Below are 18,731 nucleotides of genomic sequence, written 5' to 3'. Positions count from 1 at the left end.
GTACTTGGAATGATGCATGTCACATAGTAAGCCCTCAAGAAATGCTAACTTTTGTCGGTGCTGCGGAGGCAGTTGTCCATTTCAACAACTGTGTTCTGAAGTATCATCATTTTTTCATCATGTTTGTAAGAAACTATTGAAGTATAGTCATATTCAATCAAGAGTGACTAAGTTTATAACACTTAATATAATGATTTTCAATTAACCTCACTCAGTTGTCAACTAATCTTCTATACACTCATCAATATCATCCTGATAACAGATCTCATCAGTAACGTTATCCAGATGGGCAGGGAACAGCAGTAATATTGTATATCTCAGTTTCAACTAATATTTCTGGTACTTTTCCACAGAAAATTCTATTTTAGATTTGCTCTAATTTCATTTTAGGAGCCTACATTGTTTATTGTTTTTTTGTTTTTTTTTTTTTCTCACTATCAGAGTACTGTTGGAAGAGGCAATCTCCTTGGACCCAGAGTGGCCCTGCACATTCTTTCTGCATATGCCAAGAATGCAAAATCCTGACCACTCTTTACACAGGCCATTCTCAGAATTGTGTTTGCATTGAGCAACCTTAAAGGATGAGGTAATGCCTTTCTACTGCCAAGAAGCAGGCTGGTACTCTTTACTATGAAAGTGGGGAGCTCAGGGATCCCTTCCTTTAATCAACACACTGTGTGTATACGTATCCATGACAGGTCTTTGGTGTCACCCTCATGGCACTGAGGGGTATGGCAAATCAACACAAATGAATACGAAGGTCTGGATACTGTTTTCGCGATGATGATAAAGTCTTGTTTTTGACCCAGGAGTCTTGGGTCTTCTGCTAATGGCCATGAGTCAAGCAAACTTGTTAGCTTACATGCAGGGTAAGATCTCACACTACAGGGTAAGATCTCACACTACAGAGTCTTGACCCAGAAAGTCCTCTCAATAAATTGTATTGAATTTTTAATTTTAATTTTTTAAGTTTTTTACTTATTTAAGTGATCTCAACACCCAATATGGGGCTCATACTCACAACCCCAAGATCTGCTAGCTCTTCTAAGCCAGCCAGGCACCCCCATATTGAATGTTTTTAAGACTAAGATATAGTAATTAAGTAGAAAGATCATCAACATTTAAAGCTTTGTCCATATAAGATTTGTAACCATTTTCAAAAATCATGTGTGAAAACTACCACTAAATTATAATTATGATGTTAAAAATAAGTATGATAATAGACTACCCTATAGAAATGGATGAATCATATGATCAGTTCTGATAAAAGTTTTAAAACATATGTTTTAAAGCAGTTTATAAGAAATAAGAGAAAACCAATTTGTAAGTGGTGATTACATAAAATTTGAAGGAAAATGTTTTTGATACTTTCAAAGGACAACAACTATTCTTTCTTTCTTTCTTTGACAGACAGAGATCACAAGTAGGAAGAGGGGCGGGCAGAGAGAGAGGGGGAAGCAGGATCCCCGCCAAGAAAAGAACCTGACACAGGGCTCTATACCAGGACCCTAGGATCATGACTCGAGCCAAAGGCAGAGGCTTTAACCCACTGAGCCACCCAGGCGCCTAGGACGACAACTATTATTGATAACAAATTGTACATGTCGCAGGTTTTTTTCCTAGAACACGTTTTACAGAAATTCTTTTTACATGTTTGGAAATCTTTTAAAACACAAAATAAAAATAAAAATCATTATATTTTCAAACAAGTATCCCACAAAATATAGACAATAAACATTTCCTAAAATTACTACAAGCCTCCAAATTTTTGTCTTTTCAATCTGTCATTCCCATGGTCCCTAAAGGTATCTTACTAACACTCAGGATGTTTTACTATCCTGCTATAAAGACTTTGATAGCCTTCCCTGTCCAAGACAACTAAATTCAGTCTGCTTATTCTAACCTCCAAAATATGGGTGCAAACTACTTGTCTGAGCTTCATGCATATAACAAAGAATAACTGAGTATCTAACGTTTACCAGGCACGGTTTCTGGCACCAAAGATAACAGGAGTGGACAAGTCCAAGTTTTTGTTCTCACGGAACTTACATTCTAAAGGGAGAGACAACCAGTAAGCAAGTAAACAAAAATATGTTATATATTCTGAAGCAGTGGTAAACTCCCCTCTCATTACATATGCCTGATGTACCATACTCACCTATTAAATATTTTCAAAATATATCTACAGCTGGGCAGTACCCTCAACCTAAGATATAGTCTCCCTATGGTTCCACTTATTAAAGTCACATGTAGGCACTTTCTTTTCCATCTTCCTATTCCGTCCTTGCTCTTCCCTTGCCAGAGTGGAGAAATCAACATGGGGGTCAATGACATGAGTGAATTTCTCCATGGTGAGAAAGGTTGGGAGCTATGAAGAGGAAAAGGCCAATGGGGCTAGTAGCCAAGAATGTTGTAGGGTAGTGTCACAAACAGGAGCAGTAGCACAGAGCTAGCATGACTGGGAGATGGGGTATATAAATGTAATAAATGTAAAAAAAAAAATGAGGAAAATAGAGCATCCGCATTTGAATCACCAGCGAGGTGACTCATTAAAGTGGGAGTCATCAATGACAGGTAAGGCTGGTCAGTGGAATTTTGATTAAGAAAAGGAAACTTTTACAAGAAATTAAAAATAGGATACTTTATGTACTTGCAATCCCATTTCTGAGTATATATTCAAAGGAAATTAAGTCATTATCTCAATATTTACAACCCCAGATTCATTGAAACATTATTCAAAATAACCAAGGCAGGGGCACCTAGGTGGCTCAGTGGGTTAAAGCCTCTGCCTTTGGCTCAGGTCATGATCTCTGGGTCCTGGGATTGAGTTCCGCATTGGGCTCACTGCTCAGCAGGGACCCTGGTTCCCCCTCTCGACCTGCCTCTCTGTCTACTTGTGATCTGTGTCAAATAAATAAATAAAATCCTTAAAAAAATAGCCAAGACATGGAAATAACCCAAGTGCTCATTAATGGATAAATGGGTAAAGAAAATGTAATGTTTATATACAATGGAATATTCTTCCACCTTAAAAAAGGGAAGGAAATCCTGCCATTTGTGACGACATAGATGAACACCGAGGGCATTATACTGAGTAAAATAAGTTAGACAGAGGAAAACAAATATTGTATTGTCTCATTTATATAGGGAGTCTAAAAAACCCAAACTCACAAAAACAGAGAATTGATTGGTGGTTGCAGAGGCTGAGAAGTGGGGAAATGGGGAGGTGTTGGTCAAAGGGTTGTGTGTGCTACTTCAACCCATTTTCCAAGTCATAGGTAAGGCTGCCCATTTTTCTGGGAGCCTGGAATAAAAGAAATCTAGACTGTAGTACAAGCTGTTCTTCCACTGGGGCGTTGTGATCCAGCAGATAATGGCACTATTTGTCTATGACAAATAGAGGAATTATCTGTGATCTTCTGGCAAGCACCACTAAGAAAAACATAGCAGAGACGTCTAGGATTTTCGAGCAGATCTTCTACCTTCTTGTATAGATCACTATCATCCTTTTGAGAAACAGTCCTGGCTTGCTATTGAGCCTGGAAAAGATTGAATGCCTAAACATGAGTCATCAGGCCTGATTTCCCATGATAAATTGGGTTTTATCTGACCCACCAAACCATAAAATTGGGCATGAGCAGCTTTAGTCTCATAAGATGGAAGTGACATCAGAGACCAGGCTCAAGCAGAGGGAAAGACATTTCCAGGAGCCCTTAGCCCCTGCTCCATTGCCTCTTCCCCCTGAATCCACAGGTACAGCCTCATGGGAAGTCTCTGTCTGATCAGTTGACTGAGAAAGGAAAGACTCAGGCCCGGTTAACAGAAGGTGCTGCCGTCCGAAGGGGGATACCTATAGTCCCACAGCCCCGCTCAGAGGTGACCTTGAAGGACAGCCGTGAAGGAAAACCCTTCCTCTGAAGAGAATTAAAGTAGTACATTCACCTGTTTACTTTTCTGAATGAGAGCTCGCCAGAATTGTGTCTCTGTATTAATTTATGCCTGTTGCTAAAATTTTAAGTGGATCATGGCCAGGGACTTGGAAGGAAGGAGACTGAGAGATTGGTGACAAGAAAGTCCGGGGAAGAGTTCTGCGGGGCACAGGTTAGGGGCACCTGGGTGGCTCTGTTGAAGCGTCTAACTCAAGTTTTGGCTCAGGTCAAGATCTCAGGGTCCTGAGATTAAGCCCCACATCGGGCTCTCCCTTTGCCCCTCCCCCCACTCATGCTCTCTAAATAAATAAATAAAGTTTTTTAAAAAGCAAAAGAACAGGCACAGTCTATAAAGATACTTGTGCTCCATTTGGATACTCACCAAAGGGCATCCATCACAGAGAAAGTGTTCAGTGATGAAGCAGGTGAAATGACATACTCTGGATAGCAGTTAGTTTCTACAACCATCCCAGGGCTCGCTCAATGGCCCTTGAACGAAATGGCAATGGTGGTAGGGATGGAGTTCAACAACACGGACGTCACCTTACCGAGTCTGGCCTGGCTGAGGCAAGCACCGAATGCCTCATCAGCCAACAAGAAAGAGCAGCAGTGAGTCCCTAATGTGCCAGTATTAACCAGTGGGGATAGCCAGCCACTTGGTGGCTGCCTGATAACACTGACCCTCTGCCATCAGCCTCCCCGGGGTAGACGTAAGTATTCTACGCCGATGTCTACATATGGATATGTCTAGCGATATGGATTTGTATTCCCCGACCACAATGCATCTTCCAGAATCACCATCCATTGCAAAATGCCTTATCCACCATCATGACTTCGTGCACATCTTCACTTCTGATAAAAGTGCTCATTTCATAGCAAAAGAAGTGCAGCAATGGGCTCATGCCCTTGGAAATGATGAGTCTTATCACATATCCCATCACCCAGTACGGCCTGGCCCCTCAAAGCTTACTGAGGATTTGATTATGGCAGTTGTGAGACAGATCCATGAAAAGATGTGTTTCTGTCTTACAGGATGCAGTCTATGCTTTAAATCAGTATGGGCTGCTGCCTCTCCCATGGCTACAGGTCCGTCCAGGAGCCCAGAGACAGAAGTAGAGGCGGCTCCTCTCTCTTTCTTATACCTAATAACCAGCTCCCAGGAGTATTGCTTCCTGTCCCAGCAACTTTATGATCTGCTGGCTTGGAGGTCTTAGTTCTCAGGGGAAGAATGTTTTCATCCAGAAATACAATAGCTCCATTGAATTCGATGAGATTTAATTGAACTGATAGCTCACCACCCGGTGGTCCTTTGGTCATTGAACCAGAAGGCAGAGAATGGGGTCTGGCTGAAGTGATCAATTCTGAGTATGAAGAGTATACAACGGAGTCAGTGAACACTATGTCTGGAACCCAGCGGATTCTCTGGGGTGCTTCTTTGCATTTCCATACTTGTCATAAGCACACTGTGGAGAAGCACACATGAGTTGTGTGTTTCCACCATGTCAGCTTTATTCAATCATAAAGCAAAGTTAAGTCACAATTTTTTTTAAAGATTTTATTTATTTATTTGACAGAGAGAGAGATCACAAGTAGGCAGAGAGGCAGGCAGAGAGAGAGGGAGAAGCAGTCTCCCTGCTGAGCAGAGAGCCCGATGCGGGGCTTGATCCCAGGACTCTGGGATCATGACTTGAGCCGAAGGCAGAGGCTTAACCCACTGAGCCACCCCATACCCCTAAATCACAATTATAAAGCAGGTTCAGGATTCTAGACTCAATGACATTTCATCCTGTGATTAAACTTGGCTGCCTGCAGAGCACACAAAGCAGGACAGAAGACAAGTCACACGACAAACAGGATCAGAAAGGCATAGGAAATTAAGCACCCAAACATGAAGTCAGTCTATGGGCGCGCAGTTGAGTTGACGCCCGGGTCTGGTCCGGGTCAGCCCCTGGCACTCACTGCCTCTGATGTTCAAGCAGGGAAGGTTCTCGGTGCTGTCTGGAGATCCATCGGGCACAGCCTCCGGTGGCAGTTACCTTTTTTAAGTGGTCGGACACAGAGGGGCCTGAAAAGTCCCAAGGTGTTCTGGCAGAATCCTTCCCTGCCTAAAGGGACTGAATTGGGTGTGGGTCTCCGCAGGCCTCTGGCGTCAGCTGACGTGGGTCTTGGCGCTGTCTCCCAGCTGCACTACTTTGTCTGCGTCATTGCTTGACAGAGGCCTGCCTGACATGAGAGACTCCATTTTGCTCTCTACATTGCCACTGGGGAGCAGAATTTGCCACCCTCAAATACACCTCTTTGGCAGGAGGACTGTCTTGAGGTAGGTATTTCAAAGGACCAGCAGGCATAGGAGAAGCTCTAAAAACACAGTAGAAGTCGCCCTTTTGTAAGGGACACGTACATTTATAAGGGGTATCTCCATGTGTAAGCCTGTCTCCCCCGCTGAACCAGGAAGAGAGGACCACTCCATCTCCAGAAACTGAACAAGGACTTCAATGTGCATAACAAGAGTGCCCACCTTTTCCTGGGCTTTGCTGACAACCTCCCAAAATGGCTCCCCCCTCATCCTCCAACACTGTCTTTGCCTTTGGGTGGAGATGATATTAAAAGTGGTAGCTTGGGCCATTTCAGGGAGTTACTAAATATTCCTAGGTATCTTGCATGTATACAGGAGGTATATATGTTATTAAACTTCTCTTTGTCTTTTTCCTGTTAATCTTTTATTACAGGGAGTCTCAGCCAAGAACCTGAAGGGTAGAGGGAACATTTTAAAATTTATTTTTAAAGTTTTTTTTTTTTTAATTTATTTACTTGATAAACAGAGAGAACAAGTAGACAGAGATGCCAAATGCCGGGCTCAATCCCAGGACTCTGGGATCATGACTTGAGTCAAAGGCAGAGGCTTTAACTCATTGAGCCACCCAGGTGCCCCTAAAGATTTTATTTTTAAGTAATCTCTACGCCTAACCTGGGGCTCGAACTCACAACCCCAAGATCAAGAGTCGCAGGCTCCACTGATAGAGTCAGCCAGGTGCCCAAGGAGGGTTATTTTTGAGAACTCAGAACCTTCAGGAATGAAGATTTGGATCTCCCGGCTGGGTGAGGAACCTTAGTCTGCCTGTATCTTTCAGCCTCTCAACAAGCCACCCGGTGGCTCAGCTCCAGCCAGCACCCTCTGACCAGTTTCTCCGCCACCAGCCAAGTCCTCTCCCAAGACGTCTTAATCTCTGCCTTGGGTGGCAGTGGGATCGAGGGGGAGTGAGGGTCTTCTGAGTTCTTACTTCCTTTCTTGTTTACTCTTCTTCTGCCCTGGGGATCACAGCTCCATTCTGCATTTGCTATTACAAGACCGCATAGAGTCCTTTACTGCCTTTTACTAGTTAAAAAATGCTTCTCCTTCTTCTTTCCCCGCCCCCCAATACTTCTTAATATTTAATAAGGAACAGGAAATATTTCCCCCATTCAAATACTGGTGAGGTTTCTGGCTCCGGTCTAGATCCTGAGTGCTAGATCATCATAATAAATACAAACAGTCACTCAACCTGTTTCCTTATATTCTACAACACTGCACCTTCAACAGACATCACACTTCCTCCTTGTCTACAAATGCAATCCTTTAGCCTCCCCAATGCCAAGCAGCTCCTTTTAACTATACAACTTCATCTTTCTTTAAGCTTGAACATGTATGTTCTTTCTTTTCCATTAAAAAAAAAAATCTATTGTGGGCAGTAGGTTTAGGGAATGTCGGTAGCTATTATGAATATATAATGTTACATGTCAATTACATATCAATAAAGCTGGAAAAAATAAGTTAAAAGTGTAAGGAAACCACCCCAAATACATATATTTTCAGGATATGATTTAAAACTTGGAATAATGTTTTTAGTTATTCCTATATGGTATCCTAATATTATAACACTACAATATAATGCTTTAAAATCAAATCCAAAAATGTGATAGATACCTCCTACAGAGTTAATTATATTAAGTGCTACTTATTGAGTGTTTAACTTGTCCCACGTGGATTGTTAAGATATATGCACTAACATAAGCATTTTCTCTTCAGATCATCCTCCCAATAATCTCATAAGAGAGAGACTAACTTTCTTGTTTCAAAGATACAGAACTCGAGGTTTGAAGAGAGGAAAGAACTCTTCTAAAACCATAAGCCTGAAGGGACAGATCCCAGTTGTCCATCCCTAGGGAGAAATGGCTCATGGCTCTAAGGTCCCTTGAGTCTTCAATTTTGTATAGCTGACTCAGAAAGATCTGGCTCATTCAAAACCTAAGTGAGACATGAAGGTTCATTCTTCAGTTTCCCGTCAAATTCCAAATGTCTCTGATTTTAAATGGCAACCTCCTTGCCTAGAATGAAACCCACATCACAACAAATTAGCTAAGTGGCTCCTACAAAGGCCTTATTTATAGTCCTGGCAATTCGATTTCTGAATAATGGCTTAGTTGTTATGCATAAAATACAGTCTTGGAAAGATGACAATTATGTTTTTTGAATAAACGAGATAGGAAATTAACATGTAAATTTAGCACAGAAAACAGACCCATGAATATTTATTAATAGAATGCAATGACACTTCTCACTGGATCCCAAAATAATCTATCCTAACAAATGCTTATTAACGAATTAGTCAGAGAAAATGGTATTAGGTGTGCTAAACTTTCGCTATGGTGTACTGTCCAATTTTAAATAAGGAAAACACTGCTTCCCTCTTTTCCTCTTCGAAGAAGACACGTCTCTTTGTCCCTCCCACTTCCTAGGTGATCTCACCAAGCCCTCCACCCCTACAACCTTCTTTGTGCTAATTACTCCCAAACTGATACAACCAGTCTGGACCTCTCTTCTGAACATCCGACTTGAAGGGGAGCAGAATATAGCACCCCAAAATATGCCTCTTTGGCACAAGGATTATTTTGAGCTATTATTTTGAGAACTGCAGACACAGGAGAAGTTCTGCAAACAAAGTAGAAGTTACTCCCTTGGAAGAGAAATTTACATTTATAAAGGACGGCCCCATTTGTAAGTGTCTCCTTCTCTAGACCAGGAAGAAAAGGATGAGTAAATCACAGGAGAATCTTATCAATAAAGAAGGCACCAATTAAAATCTGCGTGACAGCCATACTTCTGTTCACTGTGCTTTTCCTGGCAACTTTCCATAACTCACCACCCCCAATCGAATCCCCATCCTTTGTCTTTAGGTGGTGGTATTTAAAGGGGTGGCTTGGGCCATTTGGGGAGAGTTACTCTGTTTTCCTGGTTATCTCCCATATATACAAGAGGCATTAAACTTCTGTTTTATTCTTCTCCTATTAATCTGTCTTTTATAAGGAGGTTGATCTCATCCAAGAACCTACAAGGTAAAGCAAAAGCTACTTCTACCCCCATCTCTTAATTGGTTTCCCTGCCCTTATCTTCCTTATAACTTATTATCAAAACAGCAGCCAGAGTAATCCTGTTGAAAGATTCAGTCTGTCAAATCATTTGTCTGCACCAATCCCCCTCTCGGCTTCCTATCTTTGATAGTATGATTTATAATAAGAAATAAATATTTTAGTCTTCATCCACAGTTCTGGCCTCAAAGCTCCCAAGAATCTTAGAATTTCCTAAGTGACCCGAGCAAGGGGATCATCTCTTGTTATATTTGGTATTTTGTCCTCAGTTCCTAAAATAGTCTCAGTGTGGAAAAAGGTGACCTGTGGGTCTTTTGTAATTCATAACATACTCCTTTGAACCAGGGCTGAGTCCATGTTAAAAGGGGGCACTTTTGGAAAGACCCTAAGGATGGAGTCGGGTTGCCAGGGAAACCAACCACAATTCGAGGGTGGGACCAGTCAGTCCCACTCCTACATCCCCCTCTGGAGGGGAAGGAGGTTAGACCCAATCACCAAAAGTCAATGATTTCATCAATTTGGCCTATGTAATGAAGCTTCCATAAAAAACCTCCAAACTACAAGTTTCATCGAGCTTCTTGGTGGGTGAAGCAGAACACATCCAGGACCCAGGAGGGTGGCACTCTCCATATTCCATGGGGACAGAAGCTTTTCTGCTCCAGACCCTTCAAGACTGTACCCTAAGAATCTCTTTATCTGGCCTTTCATTTGTATCCTTTAATATTCTTTGTAACAAACTAGTCACCTGTAGGTAAATTGGTTTTCTGAGTTCTGAGTGGCTCTAGGAAATTAATTGAACCCACAGCAGGGGTTATGGAAACCTGTAATTTCAGACCCAATGGTCAAAAGCACAGGTAACAACCTTGATTTGCGATTGCCTTCTGGAGGCGGGGGCAGTCTTATAGGACTGGGCCCTTCACCTGTGCTAAGTGACGCCGTCTCTAGGTAGCAGAGTGTCAGAATGGAGTTAAACTGTGGGACAGCCAGTCAGTGACATTGCCTGGCATGGTCCCTTTACTTCTCACCTCTCCTCTGCTGTCCCCTTCTCCCTGGGCTCCAGCCACCCGGGGCTCCTTGCTGGGCCTGCAACACCCGGGGCCCACCCCTTCCTGCTTCCTGTTCTTTGGCTGGAACACTTCGTTCCCTGATACATCAGAATGGTTCCTCCGTCAAGCCTGCAGGTTCTCACCCCAACATCATCTCTGAGAAGTTTTCCTGGGCCACAGTATCTAAAATTACAATCCACTTCCCTGCCCCACACACCAGTGCCTCTGCCCCCTCCCCGCTGTTCCTTCCTTAGCACGTACCACTAACTTCTTTATTACATGCTTTGCTTGCTTATCATTGGTTTCCTGACTAGAATGTAAACTTGACAAAGGCGGGCCTTCAGAGGGTTTGTAGATCGCTGCTTGCCCAGTGCCAAACTCTGCCTGAAACCCAGGACTGCAGTCCCTACTCCAGCCTCTCCCACGCCTCCCAGACACCAGCACAGCCCCCTCTAGCACTGTGGGGGAAGAGAAATTAACATTGGCCTCAGTGAGTCCTTTGTTCAGGCACTGTGCATTAACTGAGCACCTGGCATCCTAGTTCTGTCCACTGGGCGCAGCGGTGTGTTTTGCTGCTGAGCTCCACACCAGGCAAAGCCCAGGAATCCAAGGCAGGAAGTCATTGCTATCAGTAAACAAGCAGAACAGGTTAGACACCGTGCCCCTGGTGTTATTATGGGCTGCTGCCAATAATGTGCTTTCCACAACCACCAATCCTAGGTCTACCCTGATCTATTTTCACAAATGCACCCCCTTCCGCTGGGCGGGCAGCACTGACTCCCTGGGTCAGTCCCCACCACGCGACCAGTACCGCGCTGGTCCTTTCTTCTCACTCTGGAGCCTCAGGGCACCATGGAGCCCTTGATTTAGGGAATTCTAAGTGCCTGCACAGTAGCTGATCTAGTGCTGGCCACTTACTGATTTTAACAGGTTTCTGGAAGGAAAAACACATTTTCCCGGATACATCAGCTCTACATTATCTGAACAAACTGTGGACAGAGAGGCGCAAAGGATGATGAGAGCAAGGAAAGGTAACTAAAGGCTCAAGGTGATGTTGGCTAACACCTAGAGGGCACTATGTGTACATACATACGGCGCTCTTGCAAACAGGGTACACGGATGCACTCATTTCAGATTCTCTGAACTACGAAGCAGCACCGTCCACCGCCCTGTCCGCGGTCTTCCCATGAAGTAACTGCGACACAAGTTTTCAAGGAACTCGCCCGACTCAGGGGCCCTGGAGAGGGTCGCAGGATTTGAACCCAGGCACTGTGGCTCCAGAGTCCCTGCTCTCAGTTTATGTGAATACACTTGAGAAATCAAACCAGCCGGCCTGCGGGCCTGGAGCGCGGGAGGGAGTCGCGAGAAAGGGGCGCGGGGCGCGTGGTGCCGCGGGGGACGGGCGGACCCAGGAAGGAAGGGGAGGTGGCGCCGCGGGGGGCGCGGCGGCTGTCTCGGGTCACCTGGGGCTGAACCGGAATTGTTCAATAGTCGACTCGAGGGTTTCGAGGATCATTCGGCATTCCCGGGTCTCGGGCGCGTCGTCCTCGCTCTCCATCGGAGCCCGGGGCTGGCGGCTCGGGCCGTGGGCCTCCCGCGCAGCTGCGGGCTCGCGGGAGTTTGGGAGTCCAGAACCCGGCGTGCGTTGCCATGGCGACCCCGGGGGGAGGGGCGGGCGGAGCGCGGGAAGCGGCGCTGCCGGACGGGGCGCGCTCTGTGCCGGACACCCACGGGCCAGGCCGCCGCTGAAATGTCCCCAAGAAAGCTGGACTCGTCTAGACACCCCTGCGAGGTCCCTCCGCGCCCCAGGCTCTCCTCACCTTGTGTTCTCTGGGGCCTCTGCGCTCAGCCTCCCTCCAGGCCGGCGCGCTCGCTGGGTTCCTGAGCGTCTCCCTTTGCACGCGAGCACCCCTCCGCGCGCCGGGACCCTCGTCTTCCCGGCCTTGCGCCCCTCGCTGGAGGGCAGCCTCGGGGAGGAGGAGGAGGAACAGCGCCCCCTGGTAATAACCTTCCATGCTTAGGACATAATGAGCCTTGGCCCCAGAGCAATGCCAGACTAAGAAGGAAGTGGGCGCCCTGGTGAATTGCCTACACCTGCCGCTCGACCCCAGACGCAGGCGCTTCATGGACCAAAAAAAAAAAAAAAAAAAATCTTTGCAGAGATTATACGGCCTACATCTCTATTTAATATTGAAGGTCAGAACTCAGGCGTTAAGTTTGAAACTCTACAGGGTAGTGTGGAATTTATCTTTAGAAAGTTTCTACAATAATAAACTGTGTAATAATGAAACGGTTGTTCAAATTATGTACCATGTATCTTTTCTAACATCATCCGTATGTCATTTGCTGGTTTTAGGGCTAAGTATACCCCATTTCTACTTCAATATATGACCTACAGGAAGACAGCAGTTTTTCTCTCTTATGTGAAAATGAACTTAGTTTGATGTTGGAAGCTCAGAATATAAAAAGAAAGTTACTGTAGCATTAACATAACTCTTATATTGAAAGACAAAATGAAGGCCCCAAACGGAAAAAATATATATATAACCTATACCAACATAATCTTCTGTAAAGTTCTGTTTTCCTTTGAGAAGATGAAGAGAGAAGAAAAAGTTACTTTTACTCCACATAGATTTTTGTTTTCAAAACCTAACTTCTAAGTCTCTTGAGGGAAATTTTACCATATAATCAAAAAGTATTTTAAAAGTGGGGCGCTTGAGTGGCTCAGTGGGTTAGGCCGCTGCCTTCGGCTTGGGTCGTGATCTTAGGGTCCTGGGATCGAGTCCCACATCGGGCTCTCTGCTCAGTGGGGAGCCTGCTTCCTCCTCTCTCTCTCTGCCTGCCTCTGCCTACTTGTGATCTCTCTCTGTCAAATAAATAAATAAAATAATTTTTAAAAAAGTATTTTAAAAGATAGAAATGTATGAATCTATAATAAGTTATCTTAAGTGATTTTTTTTACCACAATGCATATAAAAATTTTAAATAAAGAGATAAATTCCAAGGTAAAATTAAAAACCCAATTTGCTTAGGACCAGGCCAAGGTAGTAAAAAGTCAGTGATAAGCTGTTGACTGTTTCATTAATGCAGCTGGAAATGTATATTTTGAAACTGAGAAGGTCGGTCTCACCAACGACTTCATGAGTCATTGGTCAGCTCTGTGCTGCCTTTGTTGACTGATATAGACTGCATAGTTACACCATCCCACAAAAACATGAACTGAACAAAACCTCTTTGTTTGAAGCCTTGCTATAGCATATCGCAGAGTTTCAGATTTCAGTGTCTAGGAGAACAAGTTATGAGCATGACTGTTTTTGAAACTATTAACTACCTAACACTTACCTTGTTGTCAGTTACCTACACTTACCTCTGGGTGTTCTGTCTTATGAAATTGTTCATTTCAAATCATATTCTCGCCTATAACAACTGGGTTGAGCAGTGTCAAACCATCTGTCGTACTAAACCCAGGCTCTTTGTATCACATGATGAATTAATTGATAGTTTTTAGTGGAAAGCTCATGAGCTCTGGAGTAAACATTTAAAGAAAGAAAGAAAGAAAGACTCCCCTGAAATTTAGTTGCTTTAGAACATTGGGCAAGTTATTTAACATTTCAGAGCCTCTTTTTTCTCACCAGTAAAAACTGGATAATGAACTTTTCTCAGGGTGCTTGGTAGCAATCTATAAAGGGGGAAAAGCACATAGCTCGTGTAGGACACAAGACAAATACTAACCAGGCCTTCAAGGAGTGTTTTCCTCCTTTCTAAATCACAACTAAGGAATACAACACTTAAAGTCTTCCATTTCTTAAAAGTTGAATGTCTCATAAGCTAAAATAATTTTTACTTTTTAAATTAACAGGATTTATGGCACAATTTAAAATATTCAACTGCCCCTTGAAACAAGTATAAATATAATGTATATTTATATTGAAAAGATCACCTACCAATTATTAAAAGTGATAACATCTCAGATTAAATAGCATGAGGATTTGATTAGGAGTCAAGTGCTGACTCTGAACATAGTAATTTATATATTCCAGATGGATATTATCAGTCCTGTAGTCTAATAAAAGCCAAGAGGTTTGAGGTTAGGTTTGTAATTTAAATTCTTTCTGGTGTCATCATATGTAAAGTGCTTATTTTTCTTTTATCACCAGCTGTAATCTATGATTATGTGGTGCAGGCTCTGTCAGGTAAACCTGTTTTATGTTCTGCTCCATCCATAACCAAAGTTCTTAAATAAAGGTTTGGGAAAGGAAATAGCAAGGTCTTTAGCCAGGACAATATTATGCGACTAAATCCTGTATGGAAAAACTCCTGAGACTAGAGCATTTTCATGTCTTAAATTTTGCTGCCATGACATAACATATCCACTCTCGTAAAAATCCATCAGTAAGTGTTTTCACGTGGCTAATGCCGAAAACCAAGATGGGAGGCACAGTGGGAGTCTGGGCAGGAGCAGTCTTGATGTGGAATTTGGATCTTGCTGCCAAATGTCCTTGAGCACTGCGGTAGAGGATATCTTCTATGTGGAGCTAGTCTAGATGTTTAAAAGGGAGATGAGTAAAAAATGTGAAGAAAATAGTAGCGCTTTCTCATCTGCAGAAATGAGTCCACCTGTGAGAAGATTTGTGACCCTGCTGCTGAGGGAAATTCAGGAAATCTCTGTCTCGTCAACAGACTGTGGACAATCTGCATACTTGAACATAACCTAGCAAGTCTGAGTGGTTCAGGAAAGGTAGAGGCCTGATGGAGAGTAAGGAAAGGGCAATTGCCATAGTTCATTCAATCTAAGATTTCACCCAAAGATGATAAAGATGTGGATCTTAGAATCGGTGACATAAATAATAAGAATTTATGAGACAAAGATCTCTACTGGGGGCTCCATTTCATCAGACCACAGAGGGATTTACTGTCACGAGGAGTAGAATATTCATCAGACTGCCGTAAATTACCTACATAGGACCATGTGGTGCTCTGTTCTTTTTTCCAGGGCCAAAGGATAATTCAGATTCTCGGGTACATGGATTCACAAAAAGGAATAAATGTAGACAGTGAACGTGTGGTTTTGGTTAGCGTGAGTATTCCCTATGTCCTGACCTAAGGGAACTGATAAGATACAGTATTTAGACCTTCCACAGGAGGACTCGACTCGTTTCCCCAAAACGAACCACCAGGTGAGGCTTTGCCTGGATGCTTAGCTTGGCTCTCCCACTAGTGCTCCTGGTATCGCAACACTAACACCCCTCGTTGTCATTACGCTCAAACTCTGAGAAATGTGGTAATTTCTAACATTCTAATTCTAATCTAACATTTCTAACATTCTAATTTAGCAATTTTAAGAACTCATGGGGATATAGGACATAGGCAAATACAGTAGTGTGATATTTGGGTTTGTTATTGTTACGCCTGTTTATTTACCTAGAAATGTTTCATTGGGCCCTCAGAGGGACGTGTGTGACGTGGGTTCTGCTATACCAAGGTCCTGATCAAAAGTGCACAGTCAAGGGGTTTAGTCACTTAAGCATAGTGGCTCAGTCAGTTAAGCCTCTGCCTTCTGCCAGGTCATGATCTCAGGGTCCTGGGCTGGAGTCTCGAATTAGGCTCCCTGCTCAGTGGGGTGTCTGCTTCTCCCTCTCCCTGCTAATGCTCTCTCTCTCTCAAATGAATAAATGAAATCTTAAAAAAAAGAAAAAGGAGTGCACAGTCAAGGAATGGCACCGCCACTGTTGCTCAAGTCAGGAAGTCCTCCCTTCAGAAGGGACTACTGCAAGCTTCTGTTAACTGTTCTAGATCAACGAGCCACCACTATGCTTGTTAATGTACTGAATATCAGCAGAGGGTTTTTACTGGGGAGTGGCGTGGCCTATTGACTAGTCAGTAGCTGTTAAAAGTGGGCTCGAATTGGTGAATTTAAAGATCTCCGAGATACGTAGGCCAGCCAAAATAGTTCGGAATTCCTCCTACTTTCCAGGAACAGTCTTCAAGAGTCTTGTGGAAGCTGGAACTTAAACCCTGAGGGATGGGGCTTTGAGCTTGATCCCCTGCCAGTCCTCTGTCTAGCCTTTGCTTTTTTTTTAATTTTTTTTTTAAAGATTTTATTTATTTATTTGACAGAGAGAAATCACAAGTAGATGGAGAGGCAGGCAGAGAGAGAGAGAGAGAGAGGGAAGCAGGCTCCCTGCTGAGCAGAGAGCCCAATGCAGGACTCAATCCCACGACCCTGAGATCATGACCTGAGCCGAAGGCAGAGGCCTAACCCACTGAGCCACCCAGGCGCCCCAGCCTTTGCTTTTTGTAATGACCTGATGCCTAATAACAGGACATGGGATCTTGCTTCAAGGGAATCATTCATGCTGCTGGTAGTTCACCTGAAAGGACAGAAAGTTAGGTTTCTGGAGACCTCCACAAACAGGCTGCATAAAGTGTTTGGGGTCTTCTTGCACGGGAGGGATTTAAAAATAAATGTGGGAGACTGGCTTTCCGTATAAGCTGAGAGCAAGGTGTTGGGGACACAGCTAGTCATTACCTTCGTCAAACTTCCTTGAAAAATATAACATCAATGCAAAGAATTGCCTGTGACCAAACTAGGTCAGTTATCTAGGAAGCCAGAAGAAAGAATAAAAACTTCTTTAATGTAACTGATTTTGATATGTAAGATCTGTATCTGTTTAATTCAACCTTGTGTCCCCAGCCCAACCTAGGGCCACCCAGGTAGTAAATGTTCAATACGTATTTGTCAAATGAATCAGTGGTGGAGAAATTCTGAATAAGTTTCTTCAAAGAGTAATTCCTAAAACATCATGCAGCTCAGTGGTAGGTATTAGAGAATTAGGCATGAAAATACTGTTAGCTGCTATTTCTAGGGGGCGAGGAGAGATTAATTCAAGCTGCCAATCTTGATGGCTACAGGAAATCCTACATCTCATGGTAATGGGAGAAGATGTTTGGGCCAGAGAGACCTGCTAATCTGCTGTGTCATTCTTTATGAAGAAGGAAATTCCCATGATAAATGTATAAATGAAGGGAAGGGAAGGTTTGCAAGGTAATTTCCCTCAGGAAATTCTAGGTCTAGGTTCAAGCCACCAATGGAAAACATTGACCCAATAAGGAAAGATCGTTCTTGACTATATGGCTAATTTTATATGTCAACTTGACTGGACCACAGTGCCCAGACATATGGTTAAATATTATTCTAGGTGTTTCTGTGGTGGTGTTTTTTGGATGAGAGTAATATTGAAACTGGTAAATTTTGAAAAAAAAAATATTATCCTCCATAGTATGGTTGGGCCTCATCCAATCAGTTGAAGGCCTGACTAGAATGAAGGACTGCCTTCTCTTGAGCAAAAGGGCTCCTGCAGCAGTTGCCCTTTGGACTTGAACTGTAGCATCAGCTCTTCCTTAGATCTCCAGCTTTCCTGCCCACCTTGAAGATTTTAGACTTGGCAACCTCCATAATCGTGTGAACTAATTCCCTGAAATAAATCTATCTGTATATTATATACGGTCATCTTACTTGTTCTGTTTCTCTGGAGAACTCTAACACAGTGACCACTGAAAAATTCATAAATTAATCAAAGGATACCCTTATATTCTTTGCAGCTCTTAATATCAATAATAGTGAAAGTGATGGTTAGTTTTACAAGTCAATTGGACTGGGCTAAGGGATGCTCAGATAGCTGGTAAAGCATTATTTCTGGATATGTCTTTGCAGGTGTTTCTAGAAGAGATGAGCGTTTGAATCAGTAGACCGAGTAAAGAAAATCCCAGTTACCAATGTGAGTGGACATCACCCAATCTGCTGAGGGCCTGTGTAGAACACAACGGTGGAGGAAGGGCTACTTTGCTTTCTGCTTGAGGTGGGACATATATCTTCTCCTGCCCTCAGACATTGATGCTTTTGGTTCCCTGGCCTTTGGACTTGGACAGAGACTTAGACCAAGGTCTCCTGGTTCTCAGACCTCCAGATGTGGACTGGAACCACACCACTGGTTTTTCTGGGCCTCCAGCCTGCAAACAATAGGTTGTAAGACTTCTTAGTCTCCATCATCACATGAACCAACCCCTCATAATAAATCTTTCTTATTGATTCTGTTTCTCTGGAGAACCCTGATGAATATAGCAAATATATTTATTTATAAGACTGAGAAAAATAATCATCACAAGTCCAATATTTACCGAATGCTTTCTATGTGTCAGGAAACTTTCCAAGCATTTAACACATCACTTTAATGAGCTATAATTTAAAAAGGAGAAGATGGAGAAATCAGTAGGGTGATTTACTTGTCCAAGTTCACAGTTTGAAGGGGTGAAACTAGGATCTGAACACAGACAGTCTTGTTCCAGAACT

At 43.3% G+C, this 18,731-nt stretch overlaps 1 protein-coding gene and 1 long non-coding RNA gene across 8 annotated transcripts in view; one reads left to right on the top strand and one right to left on the bottom strand.

Annotated features, from left to right (window-relative positions):
- CUNH10orf67 (chromosome unknown C10orf67 homolog) overlaps positions 1–12,453 on the bottom strand; it is a 143,412-nt gene extending 130,959 nt beyond the window's left edge. For 6 of the 7 annotated variants that reach the window (XR_006608105.1, XR_006608106.1, XM_045084971.1 and 3 more), the window contains exon 1: positions 11,845–12,288. Coding sequence is in view for 5 of the 7 variants with exons in the window: in XM_045084971.1 (XP_044940906.1) it covers positions 11,845–11,939 (95 nt within the window). In the remaining 2 variants the exon portion in view is untranslated. Of the gene's footprint in view, positions 1–11,844 lie in introns of all 7 variants that reach the window. The other variant, XM_013058925.2, reaches the window with a different exon arrangement.
- LOC106006307 lies at positions 10,925–18,470 on the top strand. The gene is made up of 3 exons (XR_001180278.2): positions 10,925–11,412; positions 15,375–15,558; positions 18,096–18,470. It is a non-coding gene; the product is annotated as an uncharacterized LOC106006307 (long non-coding RNA).
- The last annotated feature ends 261 nt before the right edge of the window (positions 18,471–18,731 follow it).

The sequence above is a fragment of the Mustela putorius genome, unplaced genomic scaffold (assembly GCF_011764305.1).
Source record: "Mustela putorius furo isolate JIRA1106 unplaced genomic scaffold, ASM1176430v1.1 tig00000827_pilon_pilon_pilon, whole genome shotgun sequence".
Classification (NCBI taxonomy): Eukaryota; Metazoa; Chordata; class Mammalia; order Carnivora; family Mustelidae; genus Mustela; species Mustela putorius.
The sequence above is the reverse complement of the archived record's forward strand: the minus strand, read 5'-3'. Positions and strand labels throughout refer to the sequence as shown.